The following is a 16747-nucleotide window of genomic DNA, read 5'->3' as shown; positions in this document are numbered from 1 at the left end:
AGTGGACTTCATTTTCGATTAGAATTTAATGCAAACTGTTACAACTTTTAACATTGGCCTAAATTAAAGATGTAATCCAGTTGCGTAAAATAAATTGAGCGCCCCCCCCCCCCACATAACGGAACATAAAAACAAATATATATACTTTTCGATGGGATCAAGGCAATACTTATACGTGTATAGTTCATGTGGAGCAGCCACACACAAATACACATTCGCAGTTAAGATAATAAGAACCGGCACAACGAAGCTGCCAACGATCAACGTACTCTCAAATTTTATTCTTATGCTCTCGGTGCCCAAAAAGCTTAGCGAAATCGCGACACTTATCAGAGTCTCTTCTGCATTTGCACCCTCTCAGCTTTGTAAATTCTCTGCAGCTATTTATTCCGTTTCTACACTTGAAAGCGTAAGTAACGCGCACTGGTGGTGCTGGCAAATTTACTCAGAAAATAATAAAATGTGAAAATACTATAACCTGTATATACATTTCTATTGTAGTGGGTGTGATATTCCGTAAATATAAAGATGGCGAACATTGCAAAGTTACTGGCTGGCCGCGTTCAACATGTACTCCAAGTAGCCGCAAAGCAGCCGCATCTAACGCCACGTTTCTTTGCTTCAGGTTAGTAAGAACCATTGTCAATTTTACACAAAATATCAACTTATCGAGGATGATAGAATGTTTCTTCACCGTGTCAGCTTATCACCTCTAAAATAATCTTACGCGTATGTATGTATGTATATACAAATGTACATATTTACATTTGCAAGAGCCCGGAACTTGAACTTTGGAAAGGAAACATATCTATGCACTTGCATAGGTATTATTTGGTATTTGCACCTTGCTTTCTTTGATACATCTGCATTTCTATTGCTGAATGCCAGTGCAAAGCTAATAATTGGAATGTGAAAGTTGTTTCGTGTTAAATTCTCGGTTATGCAATGATGACTGAGCAACTAATTTTGAGCAGCGTGTTTTGGTTTGGCTTGACTGCCGCTTCATACGATTCTCTATCGTTGTCTTTTACATATGTATGTATGTATACATATGCGAGAAGTATGGTGGTAAAGAAATAATTAAATAATTTCTTAATTAAACTTAAAATTAATAATAATTAAACACTAAAAATAAAAAATTAAATTTAAAAATCAAAAAACAAAAAACAAAAAAAAATTGTAAGAACGGCTGCACATTTATGTGCACTTACATATACGATGTACGAAAACAAATTTATTCTCTCGTTCCTGGTTCACTTCTGTATGCTTGCAATTAGTTCAATAACCCACTAACAAATGCCGGGTGTTGCGCTTTATTTGCATATGCAGGCATGTGTATGCAAATGACATTGCAAAGCAACAAAGCCGAGCACCAAATAATTGTTTATATTATTATTATTTAATTATTATTAATAATTACAAAAGTGCCTAGCGGACTACTCATTTTTGTTCTAGCGACGGGGAAAAACAATAAATCTTCTCCACTTATAGCAATTCCATATACAGTAAATGAAAAATATTATATAATACTAGTATATCGTTTTCATATGCATTATTTATAAAAAGTCACAACAACTACTAGTTTCTATCATTACAATTGTTTTCGATAACAAAATAAGCCATCACCAGTCATTAATCCAAATCAAGAGCGTTAACGAAAATACTCTCCTAAAGAGCAGAAAAAACAAAAAAAATTTCCATCACTTGCAGACCGGCAGAAGAAGAGATAGCAGCTGAGATAGTTTGGGAATTTTTGTGTTGTCCAAAAAAATTAGCATAATTTTACCTTACATGCTCACATAACCACATTTATGGTTTGTCGTTTGTGTTTATAAATTTCAAGACAGCTCAAGGCCAGAAGTGCACAAAGAAATAAATTTTGTTCAATCATTTGTTTTTGTGCCGGATGATTGTTGCTGGCTAAAATTTCTCCAGCACAAAATTTTGCCTCTCTAGCATCGAACTGTCATTTTGCTCTCTCAGCGATGAATAATTTTTCGGCGTTAACGAACGTCTGCTTGCAAAAATGAGAAATAACTACTATATTACAAATTATTGTGTTCTCGAGCGCCACTAAAGTAACTGCTAATTGTTGTTATCACGCGCACCTCAGTGTCTTAATTGTGCAAGAGTGTCGTTTAGGGCAAACAAAAGTTATATATGAGACAAGAGATGTCAATTCTGTGATCCCGGAATTTTGGTGTTTTTAATGGTGCTCACACTCACCAACGTAAACGTACGCCCGTATCAGCTGAGACAATGAAACGACGATCTACGATACTGCCAAGGCGAATTTATTACAGGTGACAGCAAACACATATAAGTAAAACCCTACATGTATTTGTTGTTGCGTTTGGTGCAAGCATCAGGTCAAAATCAGCAAGCAAATGTAAACATACGAATGTACACATACCAATACATACAAACAAAGCATATCACTTTGACGTAAGCCATACCTACGGAACGGCGGTGAGAATTCATTTACATGGGGCTCTCATTAGTTTCATTATGTCAGCGTATACGAGCGTATGTTTACGTTGGTGAGTGTGGGCACCATAAAAATCGAGAGACCCGTGACTGTTTGCCTACAATCCAGGATTTACGGAATTTGTAATTTCTTACGAAGCATACCAAATGGTAGCAGAAAATTTCTTCTTCATAGCAAAAAAAAAAAACAACTTTGATATTAACTTTTATGCAAATATGGATATGTTTGAACATTTTTGTTTTTGTTTTCTTTTTAATATACAAATATTTAATATAGAAATACTCGAATGCACCTTCTCCTGGAATTCAGTGCGGAGAAGGTTGAGATATATTGGCCAACTGCAGCCACAGGAAAGGCACATACGCTCAATCCAACCCAGCTCCATCCTTAGTTTAATAAGGGAACTGGGTCTGGATCAGGTACTGTGATGAGTAGAGGGCACAAAAAACCATGAGGTCGAAGTGCAAACCTCATTCATATATCTATCTATATAATATAGAAATGCATACCGCTGTTGTAAAAAATTGCATTGACTTCCTTGACTTTCTATTTTAACATAAATTAATATGTATTAAAACCTATTATTTTAGTAAAACAAAAAAAAAAAAACTTTAGATATGAACTTTTAATGCCAAATATGGATATGTTGGAGCGTTTTTATTTTTGTTTTCTTTTCAATATATAGAAATGCATACCACTGTTGTAAAAAGCTGCATTTACTTCCTTTATTTTATTGTAACGTAAATGAAAATGTATTAAAGTTTACTACTTCCGCTTAAGTGGTACGAGATAAAAAAATTCACCATCAAATTTTGTTTCCGACTGACTTTTTTACTAAATAAAAAATGATTTTAAGCGATGGAAATCGTTATTTTAGCCTTAACGCGTCTCATCGTTTGTCTGTTTGTACACTGCCGCGTTTTAATTCACAAGTGTCTTATATGTATGACGTACGATGCCATTTGCAATAATTATAAATTATCCAATAGAGATGGATAGGCCGGATATAAATCCGTTTCGTTCCGATAACATAGAACTGACTGCCGAGGGGAGGCTTCCGATAGGGTGATTAAAAGTACGTTCACATATGCAAAAAATCCACAAAATTAATCTACCCGTTCACATATGGCAGATTACTTGCAAAATTGACACTCAGCTGTCAGCACTGCGTTGAAAGGTTTTTCTTCATAGAAATTGCTTTGGTGGAATATTTTGGCGTCTGTGGTTTGTTTAATTATTATTAGCGAAAGAAAGAAAAGACAAGGAGAAGGATTAACTACATATATTAATTGCGCAAATATCTGCTAGTAATAGACAGTTGGAGGAAATCCGTAAGCGACGTCTACTGAGGTTTCAAAAAACTGTGGCAGTAATACGCATTCGAAATTCGATAATACGTTTTATAATAAGCAATAATCGGCCAAAGCGTCTATGGAGACAGGTCGTTTCCACGACAGTCGGTTCTACGTTACCGAAACGACCCGGATTTATATCCGACCAAGGACTGTCACACCAGCAGCATTCCCCGTATGTAAGTATGAGGAATGTTTATGCTGCTACAACAACAACAACAACAGGCTTTTTTCTGTAAAATTAATGCATAATTAGTAATATTTAAGAAAAATTTCATTAGAATTATGTCCACAAACCTGTTTTCTTTGTTAGTGGCCATTTTATTTAGTTTTTACTTTGACGTTCCTCCTTCGTTAAAATATATATCGATAAAACAGGGTTGTATTTAAAAAAGTATGGTTATAATCTTGGCAAGAATGATAGAAACAAGATTGCGCCCATCAGAGCGTACGTGACGTCACGTTTGCTGAGTTGTGCAGTATTACCAACCATTTGCTCTTCGTAATAAATTTAGTGCTTTTTTATACCGAAAATGCGAAAATTTTTACTTTTGGTGTTTGTTTCTTTTTGTTTTTAATTTAAGGCTAGCGAAACTTTAGGTTAAAAAAAACTGTATTATTATACAAAAGAAGTTTAAAAAAGGCCACTCTGAGAAGATTTTAGTGCTATTGAAAATTTTTTTACTCCTATAAAATTTGATAATTTGAAAATGCAAATTTAATTTTTGGCTCCATTTAAGGCTATGCAAAAATATTAAATGCCCCTCTCTCAACTCTTCTTAAGATTGAAAACCTTTTTACACATTTTAAAAAGCCTTTGAATTTATTGAATGCGATTTAAAACCATAGAGGTGTAATCGTTTCTTCCGGTCATCAATCCTTAGAGCATCAAGAGATGTATTCATAGTAAAAATAAGCAACAAAATACCAGAAAATACTAAAGAAACCATACTGACATTTTTACCAAAAGAGTACCTTATCTAGTTACATAACTTCAAATATAGCAAAAAAGTCGTTCCCTTAACAAAAGAGTCTCGCTTAACAAAAAAAAAACTCATAAATTAAATTGTACATAAGCATAACACATTTATTTAAAAAAAACGCACATTCTACAGACAATTTGTCACGCATACAAAGTTCTTTAAGTAACACAATAAAAATTTCGTGTTTTATTTTCTTTAAATGGGCATTTAGTGCGTTTTTATATCCAAAGCTAGGCAACTCTGCAGTAGCGAGAGAGGGATTTGACTGCCGAAAGCAGAAGAACACCAACAACACCGGCAATCGCGGGCAATGCCACCAGATGTTAAAAAAAAGTAAAGCTAAATAAAACTGAGTGAATTATTTAAATAATTATTAAAAAATGTATATTTTACAAAATTATAAACATTACTTTTAATTAGAATAGGCTAGAAAAATGTCATGTGGAATGAACTAAAACTCCGAGACAAAAAATAATAAAAATAACAAAAAAAAAATGCTAAATCAAGTTACGAAAATGGTAATCTGGCCATACTGGAGCTAAAATCACGTAACTAGTTGTCAAATTCGCTGAGCGCAAAGTAACGGGACCACGATAGGCGCCATCTCATTATTCTTTGCATCATGTAATCTTGGGTTATTTTATAATCTCAGATTACGGGAGAGAAAGTTTGTGTGCGTATTCTCCCATTTTAATTACAGATTGGGAGTTAAAAATGAAAAAGTAGATAATCTGCTTATATGTGAACGTATCATATTATACATTTTCTTACTTTTACAATCTTTTTTTTTTTGGTAAAAATCCCTTGTTTATTTCCGAAATTGAAATAGCAAGATCCCGAAAATCTCGGGATCGTTAAAATCGAAAAAATTTACATTTCTAATATGTACAGTGACTCACAGCTTATTTGATGCAGGTAATACTTTTTTAGAAAAAAAAAAAAATGCCTCGATGTTTATTAAATTGAATAAAAACATGTATACGACTTGTAATGAGATATGTATGTACTGTTTACCACTGCAGAAATAACAATAACAAAAACAAAGCTTGCTGAAAAAGTATAGAAATAAATAGTTTTCTCATCAAAATATGCTCACAGCTTAAATGATGTAGGGTATTTTATATTTTCTCTGAGAATGCAATAACAGTGAAATGTATTTTTTTCCAGTGTAACTTACCGTCTTAAGTCATTCTCAAAAAATTTTTGTAAAGAAAAGTTGAAAAAATTTAAATTTTTTTACAATGGAAAAACGGAACTCACTTGAAAAAAGGGCAGACATTATTTGTCATTATAAAGAGGTCAAAAGCCAACGAAAAATTGCAGAAATTGTTGCTTTTAGTTCCTCAACTCTCCAGCACATTATAGAAAGGTTTCGCCACGAAGATAGAATAGAAGATGAGGGCAGATCTGCGCCAAATAAAATATTTATTGATGCAGATTAGAGGTGGTTTGCTCGCAAAGTTAAAGAAAAACCCAAGTTAAGCGTTCCAAAATTAACGAACGAAGTCGAAAAATACTTAGGCAAGAACTGTAACCCTGAAACTGTTCGTAGAGTGCTGCGCGAAGAAAATTTTCATGGAAGGACTGCCCGAAATAAGCCGTTGATTAATGCTCGTAACAGAAAACAAAGAATAGAGTTTTGCAGACAACATATGAACAAAGAAATTTCGTTCTGTAAGTCCGATGTTTTTGCGGATGAAAGCAAATTTAGCCTTTTCAGGTCTGATGAGAAGTCCTGCGTTTGGAGAAAACCAAATACCGCGCTTCAACCATGTAATTTGCGCTCTACAGTTAAACACAGCGGGGGCAGTGTGATGGTATGGGTTGCTTGTCCTATTGAGGTGTCGGAAATTTAACATTTATCGAAGAAAACATGAATAAAGAGATGTATCTGGATCTGCTAAAAGATAATTTAGTACAAAGTGCGGATAAAATTGGCATTAGGGATTCGTTTAGGTACAACCAAGACAACTATCCCAAGCATACGTCTGGTATTGCAAAAACTTGACTTATATGGAACTGCCCACATGTAGTACAGACACCTGTACACAGTCCAAATCTCAACGTTATTTTGAATTTAATAATTTTTTTTTATAATTTCTTTTTAATAATTTTTTTTTAATAATTTTTTTTTGCCTGCATCAAATAAGCTGTGACTCACTGTACATGCGTACATAAGCGCGCAAAGTTGGTTGGTTGGTTAGAGTGGTGATTCATCCAGAATCCAACTAGCGCTTCCGCACCATTTTGTTGCCACATCCTCGTTACCAAATTGTTTAACATTTATTTACAGCAGGACTATATCCAGTCTGTGCGGTTTAGGAACCTTATTAGGTTGTTGATGTCTAAGCCAGACAGCTGCTCGAGACTCTCGAACAGCGGTTTGCCCAGGGTTGACATTCTGTCCTTCCATAGGGCAGGGCATTCACAGAGAAAATGGAAGATTGTTTCTTTTTTCTCCGGTTGTTTACAACTATGACAGTATGTGTTGTGAGGGATGCCCATTTTGGCGGCTTGTTCTCCGATAGACCAGAAGCCAGTTATGACTGCCGTAAGTCTGCAGGTGTCCCGTCGTTTCATGTTTATTAATGTCGACGATTGCTTGAGGTTGTAGGTGGGCCATAACGTTCTGCTGATTTTGCATTTCGTCTGGTCTCTCCATCTACACTCTGCAATTCGAAGGTATTTTAGGGAAATTGCATTCTTGACCGCACCTAGTGGAGTGAGTACTGGTACTGCAAGAGCGCTATTCATGGCAGATCCCCCTCTTGCCAGTTCATCAGCTTTTTCGTTACCTTCTATGTTCCGGTGTCCCGGGACCCAAATTAAGGTTACGCTATGGTTTTCACTCAAGTTGGTGAGGCTATTCCTACTTTGCTCCACCACTTTAGAGGTTGTTATAGTCGCATCCAGCGCCTGGATTGCAGCTTGGCTATCCGAGAGAATAGCGATATTGCCCTTAAAAGAGAAATCTGCGATTAGTAACCTACAGGCTTCCCCAATTGCTAGTACTTCCGCTTGGAAGACGCTACTGGTATTAGGGAGACGCACAGATTTTTCGATTCCAAGTCTCTGAGAAAATATACCAGCTCCGACACCACAATCCATTTTACTGCCATCTGTATAGACTGTGGTATCGAAGTTGTTTAGAGAGAATCCCTTATTCCATTCTTTTTTAGATGGAAATAGTGTGGCAAAATTCCTATTGAACGTTGCCATCGGGACGATGTAGTCAGTCCTCACCGAGGTTAACTGAGTTTGTCGCAATAATAGACTAGCGTGACCATAAGTTTTTTCTTTCCAGCGACCCGCTTCATTTAACCTAAATGCACTCATGGTTGCCGTCTTCTTTATATGTAGGTCTATTGGAATAACGTGTGTCAGTGCATTGAGAGCCTCTCTAGGACATGATCTGATTGCACCGACCGTTATTGCACAGGCTGATCTTTGTATTCTGCCGAGTAATTTGGTATTGTACTCTCTCTCTAGAGCTTTCCACCAAACTACCGAGCCATACGTTAAAATTGGCCGTATAACCGCCTTATACAGCCATAATGTGTGCTTAGGTTGAAGACCCCATCTTCTTCCAAGCATACGTTTGCAGGCATATAAAGCAATTTCTGCTTTCCTTACCCGTTCTTTGACGTTTAACTTCCAGCTAAGTTTGGAGTCCAGAATTACTCCTAAGTACTTTGCGCTGGTTGATAGTGACAGAGTTTGTCCGTTGATATTTGGTAGGGTGAAAGTTGGTACCTTGTATCTGGTGGTAAAAAGCATAAGTTCTGTTTTACGCGGGTTTAAACTTAGCCCACATCCTGTGGCCCAAGAGTTAAGCTCGCCTAACGCCCTTTGGATGATCCCACTGATCGTATTTGGACACAGTCCTGACACCATTAGCACCACATCATCAGCGTACGCCACCACTTTTACCCCACCTCCGTCAAGTTTTATTAAGATTTTGCTGATCACACATAGCCAAAGAAGTGGAGATAATACTCCTCCTTGTGGAGTGCCCCCGTGGACCTTCTTGGTTATGTTGATATTACCCATATTAGCTTTGATGATCCTGGTTTCTAGCATGGAGATGACCCAGTTACTAACGCAACTGTCCACCTCCAGGTCTATCAACGCCCGTTGGATGGCATCTGTGCTAACATTGTTAAAGGCGCCTTCGATATCCAAGAACGCCGCCATGGTATAATGTTTGCTCTCTAGAGAGCCCTCTATAGTTCGGATTACCTCGTGAAGTGCTGTCTCCGTAGATTTGCCTTTAAGGTATGCGTGTTGTGCAGTTGATATACCAGAGCTCTCCAAAGAGCTTCTGAGGTGCATATCCAAAAGTCTTTCAAAGGTTTTTAACAGGAAGGACGAAAGACTGATTGGCCTGAAGTCCTTCGCTGATTCATGTCCTCTTCTACCTACTTTTGGTATGAAGACGACCTTGACTAGTTTCCAGCTATCTGGAATATGGCCTAAGTTTAAACACGCTTTAAAAATTTCCTCTAGCCATGGTAGGATACAGTCCAAGGTTTCCTGTAGCATCTTTGGAATGATCCCATCTGGCCCCGGAGATTTAAAGGGTGAGAAAGATTTGATTGCCCATGCAACTTTTTCTTTGGTAATAATTTCATTTGCAAGATGCTGTGGATTATATTGGCTCCGCCTAATGTTTCCCCTCTCACTTTCGTAAGCGCTGCATCCCGGAAAGTGCGTGTTTAGCAGAAGCTCTAGCGATTCCTCTGCTGTAGCAGTCCAAGTTCCATCAGGTTTCTTGACCCAAGAAGCCATTGAGTGGTCTTTGGAAAGAACACGGCTGAGCCTAGCAGAATCCCTGGTGGATTCGATTGACGAGCAAAATTCCCTCCAGCTCTCTTTTTTGGCGGCCCTGATTGCCTTTTTGTACTGTCTCCGACTTTCTCTGTACAATTCCCAATTTCCCGTCGAGTAGCTGAGGTTAAACGTTGATCTAGATTTTTCCCTTAGTTTTAAGAGCTCACTGCTCCACCAAGGAGGGTGAGTTTTTTTGCTAAATTTTATGGGGCAGGACGTTTTGTAGGCCCTACTAAATGCCTTTCCCAGTGTTATGACCCTACTCTCAAGGTTTTCCGTGAGAGTGATTTGAGAGATAGGAGTCTCTCCTAACCTATTGTTTACTGCATTTTTGAACCTCTTCCAGTTGGTTCTTAAAGGATTTCGATACGGTAGGGGTGGATCTACCTTAAGATCCAAATCGTAGAGGATCCAACTGTGATCAGAAAATGACCTTTTATTGGATACCCTCCAATTATCTACCCTTACTGAGCTATTTTCAGACAGTAGAGTAACATCAATCACTTCCTCCCATCCTCTGAAGTACTCCGTACTGGGAAAGGTGAAAGTGGGAGTGTTACCCCTGTTACATACCGATAAGTTAGTATCAATAATAAAATTATATAAAGACTCACCTCGGTCGTTTGTCTCAGAGCTTCCCCACAGCGCATGCCTCGCGTTGGCGTCGCATCCGAGTAGCAGGGTTTTGTTTCTGGTTGCTTCAAGCACAAGCCCACAAGCCTCCTCGGGCGGTGCTGGCCGATCATGTGCCATATAGATGGATGCAAGTGTGATGCTGACACCGTCAGCAGCTTCCACCTCAACGGCTGTCACATCCTGTGAACTGTATGATGGGATTAAAAATATGTTTAAGTGTTTTTTGGCTACAATACATGATCTAGGATTACCTTGAGTACGCTTATAGTACAGATTGTAGTTTCTTCCAGGGAACCCCTTCACCTCGTTGCTCCGCACCCAGGGTTCCTGAATTAAGGCTATGTCAACGTTCTCCTCCCCTAGGAGAACGGTTAGGTTGTCCGTTGCAGTTTGTGAATGCTGCAGGTTAATTTGGACAACCTTTAAAACCATTTTTATTGGTTTGCTTCCGCAGGTTCGGCGTCATTTCGGCGCAAAGTCCAAATACATATACAAAATTTCATATTTACTGTTCTTAGGATCTATAGGATTGCAATGTTCCTAATACACCGTGTAATTTTATTTTTGTAGCCACCAATTTGGAATTCATCAAACATGAAGTGACTGGCGAAAAGAAGAATGTCGCCGTCATCACATTGAATCGCCCCAAAGCCCTCAATGCCCTATGCAACGGTCTCATGAAGGAGTTGAGTCAAGCGCTCGATGACTACGAGCGTGATAGAAATATTGCCGCCATTGTGATCACCGGCAGCGAGAAGGCGTTTGCCGCTGGCGCTGATATCAAAGAAATGCAACCGAATACCTATTCCCAATGTATTATGGGTAATTTCTTGAGTGACTGGACGCGTGTTTCGCGTTGTCAGAAGCCGATTATTGCCGCTGTAAATGGCTACGCCTTGGGAGGTGGCTGTGAATTGGCCATGATGTGCGATATCATTTATGCCGGAGAGAAGGCGAAATTCGGTCAGCCAGAAATTGCATTGGGCACCATCCCCGGCGCTGGTGGTACTCAGCGTTTGACGCGCGTTGTTGGCAAATCCAAGGCTATGGAAATCTGCTTGACCGGCAACATGATCTCGGCCGTTGAGGCGGAGAAAATGGGTTTGGTGAGCAAGGTGCTGCCCGCAGATCAGTTGGTCAGTGAAGCTGTTAAGTTGGGTGAGAAGATTGGCACACACTCAGGACTGATTGTGCAACTTTGCAAGGAGAGTGTGAATACAGCGTATGAGACCACATTGCAGGAAGGTCTGAAATTCGAACGCAGGACGTTCCATGCGACATTCTCGACTGTGAGTATAAACAAAAATTTCTAAAAAGATGTTCTGCATTATTTATTGCTGTGTGGATTTGTTCACTTATTTCTTTTATTTATTGTTTTTCAATACGTAGGAGGACCGCAAGGAAGGTATGACAGCCTTTGTCGAGAAGCGCCCAGCGAACTTCAAGAATAACTAAAGTTTTAAGTCAGAGTAATGCTCTCGGATTTGAACAACTGTTCATTTGCGTGGAATTGCATGCCAGAATTTGCATTTATATCTATCTATATTATGTACATTTATATTTTAACAGTAAAATTTCTTTAACTTCCAATGATTTTTTAACTAGAGTTGTAATTTCTTTCTTTCTAAGAACATATATATATATTTATCAACGCACTTCGTTGCATATTTTTGGGAGGGCAAGATACATAAGGTGCGTTTCATAATCATAAGCCAACTCTGGTATACAATTTTTGAACTTCCATAAACTCGCTTTTACTTTCCGGAGTAGCTTTTATTTTGCGTCATTTTAACAGTTATACACTTAAGACTTCCGTCAATTCTTTTTGGTGCGAAAGCTCACTCTATTTTGTAGAACCGTTATCTTTTTCCAAGAAGCCGCACTTTTGCTAGTCTTTTGGGCGTTTCATATTGATAAGGCACTAGTCGATAATAAGCTTCTGAAGAGATAGACGGTGCTGATTGTTATTTTTATTTTGGATGACTTTAATTGTAATTTTATTCAATTTAACCTAAAATGCCGAGGGGTTCAATATTATCACATGAGGAGCGTGGAAAAATTTTGGCCTACAAGGATTCAGGCCTGTCAATCAAATTAAATGCAAAAAAAAAAAAAAACAGGCAGAAGTCTTTGTGTTATCCGGAATTTTTTTTGGAGTCCTGAGAATTACAAAATTTGGAAGAAAATTATCTCTATCAAGTCGAGAACAGCGAGCAATCATAAGAAAAGCTTTCTAACTCGATTAAGTCTTGCGCCAACTTGGCCGCTGTTGTTCAAAATAAGGTTTCAAAAACAACAGTTTCGCGCACATTACAGAGGTGCAATAATTTAAAATGATCGAAACTCCCCCAGCCACCAGAGGGAGTCTCCCTGGTCTCATACGCCGACGACTGCGCGATAATGCGACTGCACGTCGGGCAATACATTGATGGCCTGTGCGCCAAGGTAAACGAACCTACAACTTTTCAGCATTTCAATCTTGTGTCTACATCGCTTTGTGTGAAGCAGCAGAGTCTTGCTGAAAGATACATATGTATATGGGATGTCATCGCGTACACCACCAATCCAGGGTTTTACTACCGCTTCTATAACCTCGATATTTTCCGCAGAATTCACTCGAAATTCTTGAGTAAAGAAGTGTGGCATGACATGTCCTTTGTTGCTTACAACATCTAAACCTATAACAGTGGCTGGGAACTTCGAGTGCATGACAACAGGAAACTTTACAGACCTGGAACACCTACCTTTCTCGCTTTTTCACTGCGAGGAATTTACAATTTTCTCCCACTAAGTCCGCGGCGACTCTTTTTACCACTTGGACAAAGGTGCTCAAACTAACACTCAAGGGTGTAACTTTTGACTATTTGCTCTCCATCTCTGCGCACACAACCGCAATTGCCACTAAAGCCCAAAATCGCAACAAAGTCCTCAAATCGCTTGCCGGCAGCACTTGGGGCAAAGACAGAGAAATGTTGCTGGCGACATTTAAAACAATTGGCCGGCTGGTTCTAAACTACGCTGCGCCCATCTGGTCACCTGGAACTAGTGACACGCAGTGGATAAAGCTTCAGAAATGCCAAACAGCATGGTGATGCCGCCATTTTGTTCATTTTGAAAAAAAAAGCTTCGATCAGGCACAAGATTATCTATTAATAAAACTAATTTTTCTTGTCCGATTGGTTTTAGCTGAGCTCCAAGGACTTGTGATGATAAGCGCAAGGGACTTCTGGAGAAACGGGCTTCACACAAACAGCGATAACTTTTGCAATTATTAATTTTTTTTTTTGAAATTTTGGTGAAGTCAAGTTAAAACATGATGTTTTTATGCTATGTTTTTATTTTTGTTAAATAAATTAATTAAGTAGCAAAAAAAAATTCGTGAAAATCATAATTTTTTCGGGCCTCTGACTACCCCTAACCACTTAAGTATACTAAAACAACAACAACAACAACAACAACAGGCCTGTAATATAGCCATTTGCTATTCTGTTCATTTTTGCGGTTGGTGTTTTGATATGGACCAAACTTTTTTTCGTTATAAAAAACCATAACATCACAGGCGCTTCAGGGTGTTTAATTTTGCGTACAAGGCGTTTCGATCGGATAACTCGCTATTCTCGTATTTACTCCCACATAAACTGTCTTCCGCGCATAAAGTAGGATTTATACCGGAGGCCTTCATGAAAAACTCGATGAATAAAATCCTCAAAAACATTAAGCTACCTCGCAAGGGCCTTCATTCATTTTGAAAGGCCCTCGTCAATGATCGCTGAACTTGTTGAATAAATTCTGCAGATCGGACAGTGTCAGAACGTTTCTCGTGTTTTTTACGTTTTGCAATAGATTAGAAAAAATTAGAGATTTCTAAATCGGTGTGATTTGTATATAAAGCGACAATAACTGCATTCCTCTTCATTTCTTGAGTTGAGTTGTAGTCCTTTATGTCTTATTTAAAAAAGAGCAAAAAGGAAAATAATAAACGTTTCGGGAAGTTAAGGGTTTTGTGTTTCAGGTGAAAAGTACGACCGCAATCTTACACGCCGTTTTACTAGCGCGCAACGAGAAGCTGTGCGAGATCCCTCATATGTCCGCCATTTTGTTTTTTTATTTATGTTAAAAAATTGTTTATTACTCTTCAATCATGCCTTCAAATAAATGCAAAAGATGCACAAGATTCCTGTGTGTAGCTTTTTTCGCCTCGAAAAAAAAAAAAAATTAGAAAAAACACCTTTTTTTGAAGCTACTGATAAGAGGCCCCCCTTAAGGCCACATAAGTACATATGTATATGCATGGCCTTATCTATCGTATGCACCTTATATTGTCAAATACAATACTTTATGTGAAATTTGCTTATTTTTTCATCTTCTGCCGTTTTTTTTTTATAAACGTACATTTGCCAAATGATATTAGAATAGGTCTGTTGATGAAGCAAATAATTTGTTGTTTGTGTTCATGTACCTAAAAAACTTGCAAAGTAGGGGCAAGTGAGAGAGCAAATGGCACTTCATTTTGAGGGGAAGTTGCAAGTTTTTACTGGATAAATTTGTACTTGTAAGAATTTGCAAGTGAGAAACACAGCTGATCGCAAAGTAAAAATAAAACATTGAAGGTATCTTTTGTGTTTTAAACTGTACCATGTACTTCTTGGTTATTAACTAATTTGGCAATATATCATATATGCATAGACGGAAGCAAGGAAAATACAACAAAACAATTGCTAATGGAATGTTTTTCATCTGACAGCGATGATGAAATGGAACGAATTGCTGTAGAGAAAATAAAATCATGTGATGTTGAGCTCGTTATATTGAATTTAATTTTCTCTATTTTTTTTTTTTAGTTTTATTTAATACGCGGTAGCTCAACTGATTTTGTTTTTCCTTTTTGTGATTTTTCCCGCCAACAATTTAATCAGTTGCTTGTAAAACTTACAAATGTTACTGGTTTTGCATTCATGTACTTTTTTTAACATTTTTATATCTGAGAGCGAATTCTCGGAAATTGAGTTAACGTAGGACTATGATTATACACCATTCAGTTTGCAGGAAGGGGTTATATACAGTTAGAAATAAAAAACAAAGTCGATTTATTTTTTTTTCTTACTGTATATATATGTATTTAAAAATACACACAGAAAATTTAATATCATTACGGTGAATATTTTTAGAGTGCTTAAAAGTGCAAGGCTGTACTCAAAATGGTGTTTTCAAAGTCGGTGATCAACATTACTCGAAAACGGCTAAAACGATAAGTCTCAAATTTTAACACGAGCTTCTTAAATTAATTTTTTAGTAACTAATCGAAGATTTTTCCTCACTGATAAATATATATGTATATTTTTATAAATAATTTAAGGCCGAACTTTTTGGTAAAAAATCGATTTTGTTTTTTTTTTTTCGAGAAACCGCCATTCTGTCAAAAAAAAATAAATAATAATTTTGCTTATTCCTCCGATTATTTACTAGATTTAACCTTACTTTAACGAAATCTGTTTGGTTCTTTAATTTCAGAGAGTCCAGTTCAGAGACATAGAGGTCACCGCAAAACGTCTTTTTTGAGAGGAGCTCCCGGAGATCAGCTGTAGCTCCTTTCCAAATAAATATTTTTACTAATATATATATATATATATAATTGGCGCGTACACGTCTTGATGTTGTTCCACAAATGGAGGGACCTACAGTTTCAAGCCGACTCCGAACTGCAGATTTTTTTATGAGGAGCTTTTTCATGGCAGAAATACACTCGGAGGTTTGCCATTGCCTGCCGAGGGGCGACCGCTATTAGAAAAAACTTTTTTTTTAATTTTTGATCTTTCACCGAAATTCGAACCGACGTTCTCTCTCTCTGAATTCCGAATGGTAGTCACGCACCAACCCATTCGGCCACTGCGGCCGCCTACTACTTTTTACTAATACTAAGTCTTAAAATACAGTGAAAAGATAACATAATATGTGTACAAATTTTTAGATCAATAAATTTAAAAGTTTTCTCAGAAAAAATTCTGGAAAATTGGCTTTTTTCGGCTTTCTAACTGTAGGTATATAACCCCATAATCACAAAAAACTTAAAAAAAAGTTTTTTTTAGATAATTTCACACCATAATTACCACCAAATGTTTGGCAATATCTATTAACAGTAACTCATTAGATTAAATTCAGAATTTGAAGCCGTTTTTCTCGCACCTCTTTTCGTCGTGCTAGTTAGAGGTGATTCACGCAAACGACCGATATTTAAATGAGCAATTCGAGGCACACGGCTTGCCTAGAAAAAAAGCAAAGACAAAAACACCAATCCGCTAATAAAACCAAAGGTTTACTAAAAATGTCTGTAAATTCTCTCATAATTTTATTTAGCTTGGCAGCTCTTAGTTCTCAGTTAGTTTGTCGCTGTCCCTTTTTGTGATTCTCAACTTCTTGATAGTAGTGCTTTTCACCAACGCACATCTCCATTAATTTAG

The 16747-nt window shown here is 37.5% G+C and overlaps 1 protein-coding gene across 1 annotated transcript; it reads left to right on the top strand.

Annotated features, from left to right (window-relative positions):
• The first annotated feature begins 335 nt into the window (after window positions 1–335).
• LOC129246434 (probable enoyl-CoA hydratase, mitochondrial) lies at window positions 336–11882 on the top strand. The gene is made up of 4 exons (XM_054885267.1): window positions 336–409; window positions 502–625; window positions 10860–11578; window positions 11679–11882. Exons 2-4 carry the CDS (start codon window positions 529–531, stop codon window positions 11742–11744), a joined length of 882 nt encoding a protein of 293 aa, XP_054741242.1. The 5' UTR covers window positions 336–409; window positions 502–528; the 3' UTR covers window positions 11745–11882.
• The last annotated feature ends 4865 nt before the right edge of the window (window positions 11883–16747 follow it).

The sequence above is a fragment of the Anastrepha obliqua genome, chromosome 4 (assembly GCF_027943255.1).
Source record: "Anastrepha obliqua isolate idAnaObli1 chromosome 4, idAnaObli1_1.0, whole genome shotgun sequence".
NCBI classification, from domain to species: Eukaryota; Metazoa; Arthropoda; class Insecta; order Diptera; family Tephritidae; genus Anastrepha; species Anastrepha obliqua.
This window is presented reverse-complemented; position numbering and strand designations above follow the sequence as displayed.

Bases quoted from the DNA above. Each gene is read 5' to 3' on its own strand.
- LOC129246434 (XM_054885267.1), top strand. From the start codon at position 529: ATGGCGAACATTGCAAAGTTACTGGCTGGCCGCGTTCAACATGTACTC. The intron at 626-10,859 runs GTTAGTAAGAAC...TTATTTTTGTAG, and splicing joins GCCACGTTTCTTTGCTTCAG to CCACCAATTTGGAATTCATC. The intron at 11,579-11,678 runs GTGAGTATAAAC...TTCAATACGTAG, and splicing joins TCCATGCGACATTCTCGACT to GAGGACCGCAAGGAAGGTAT.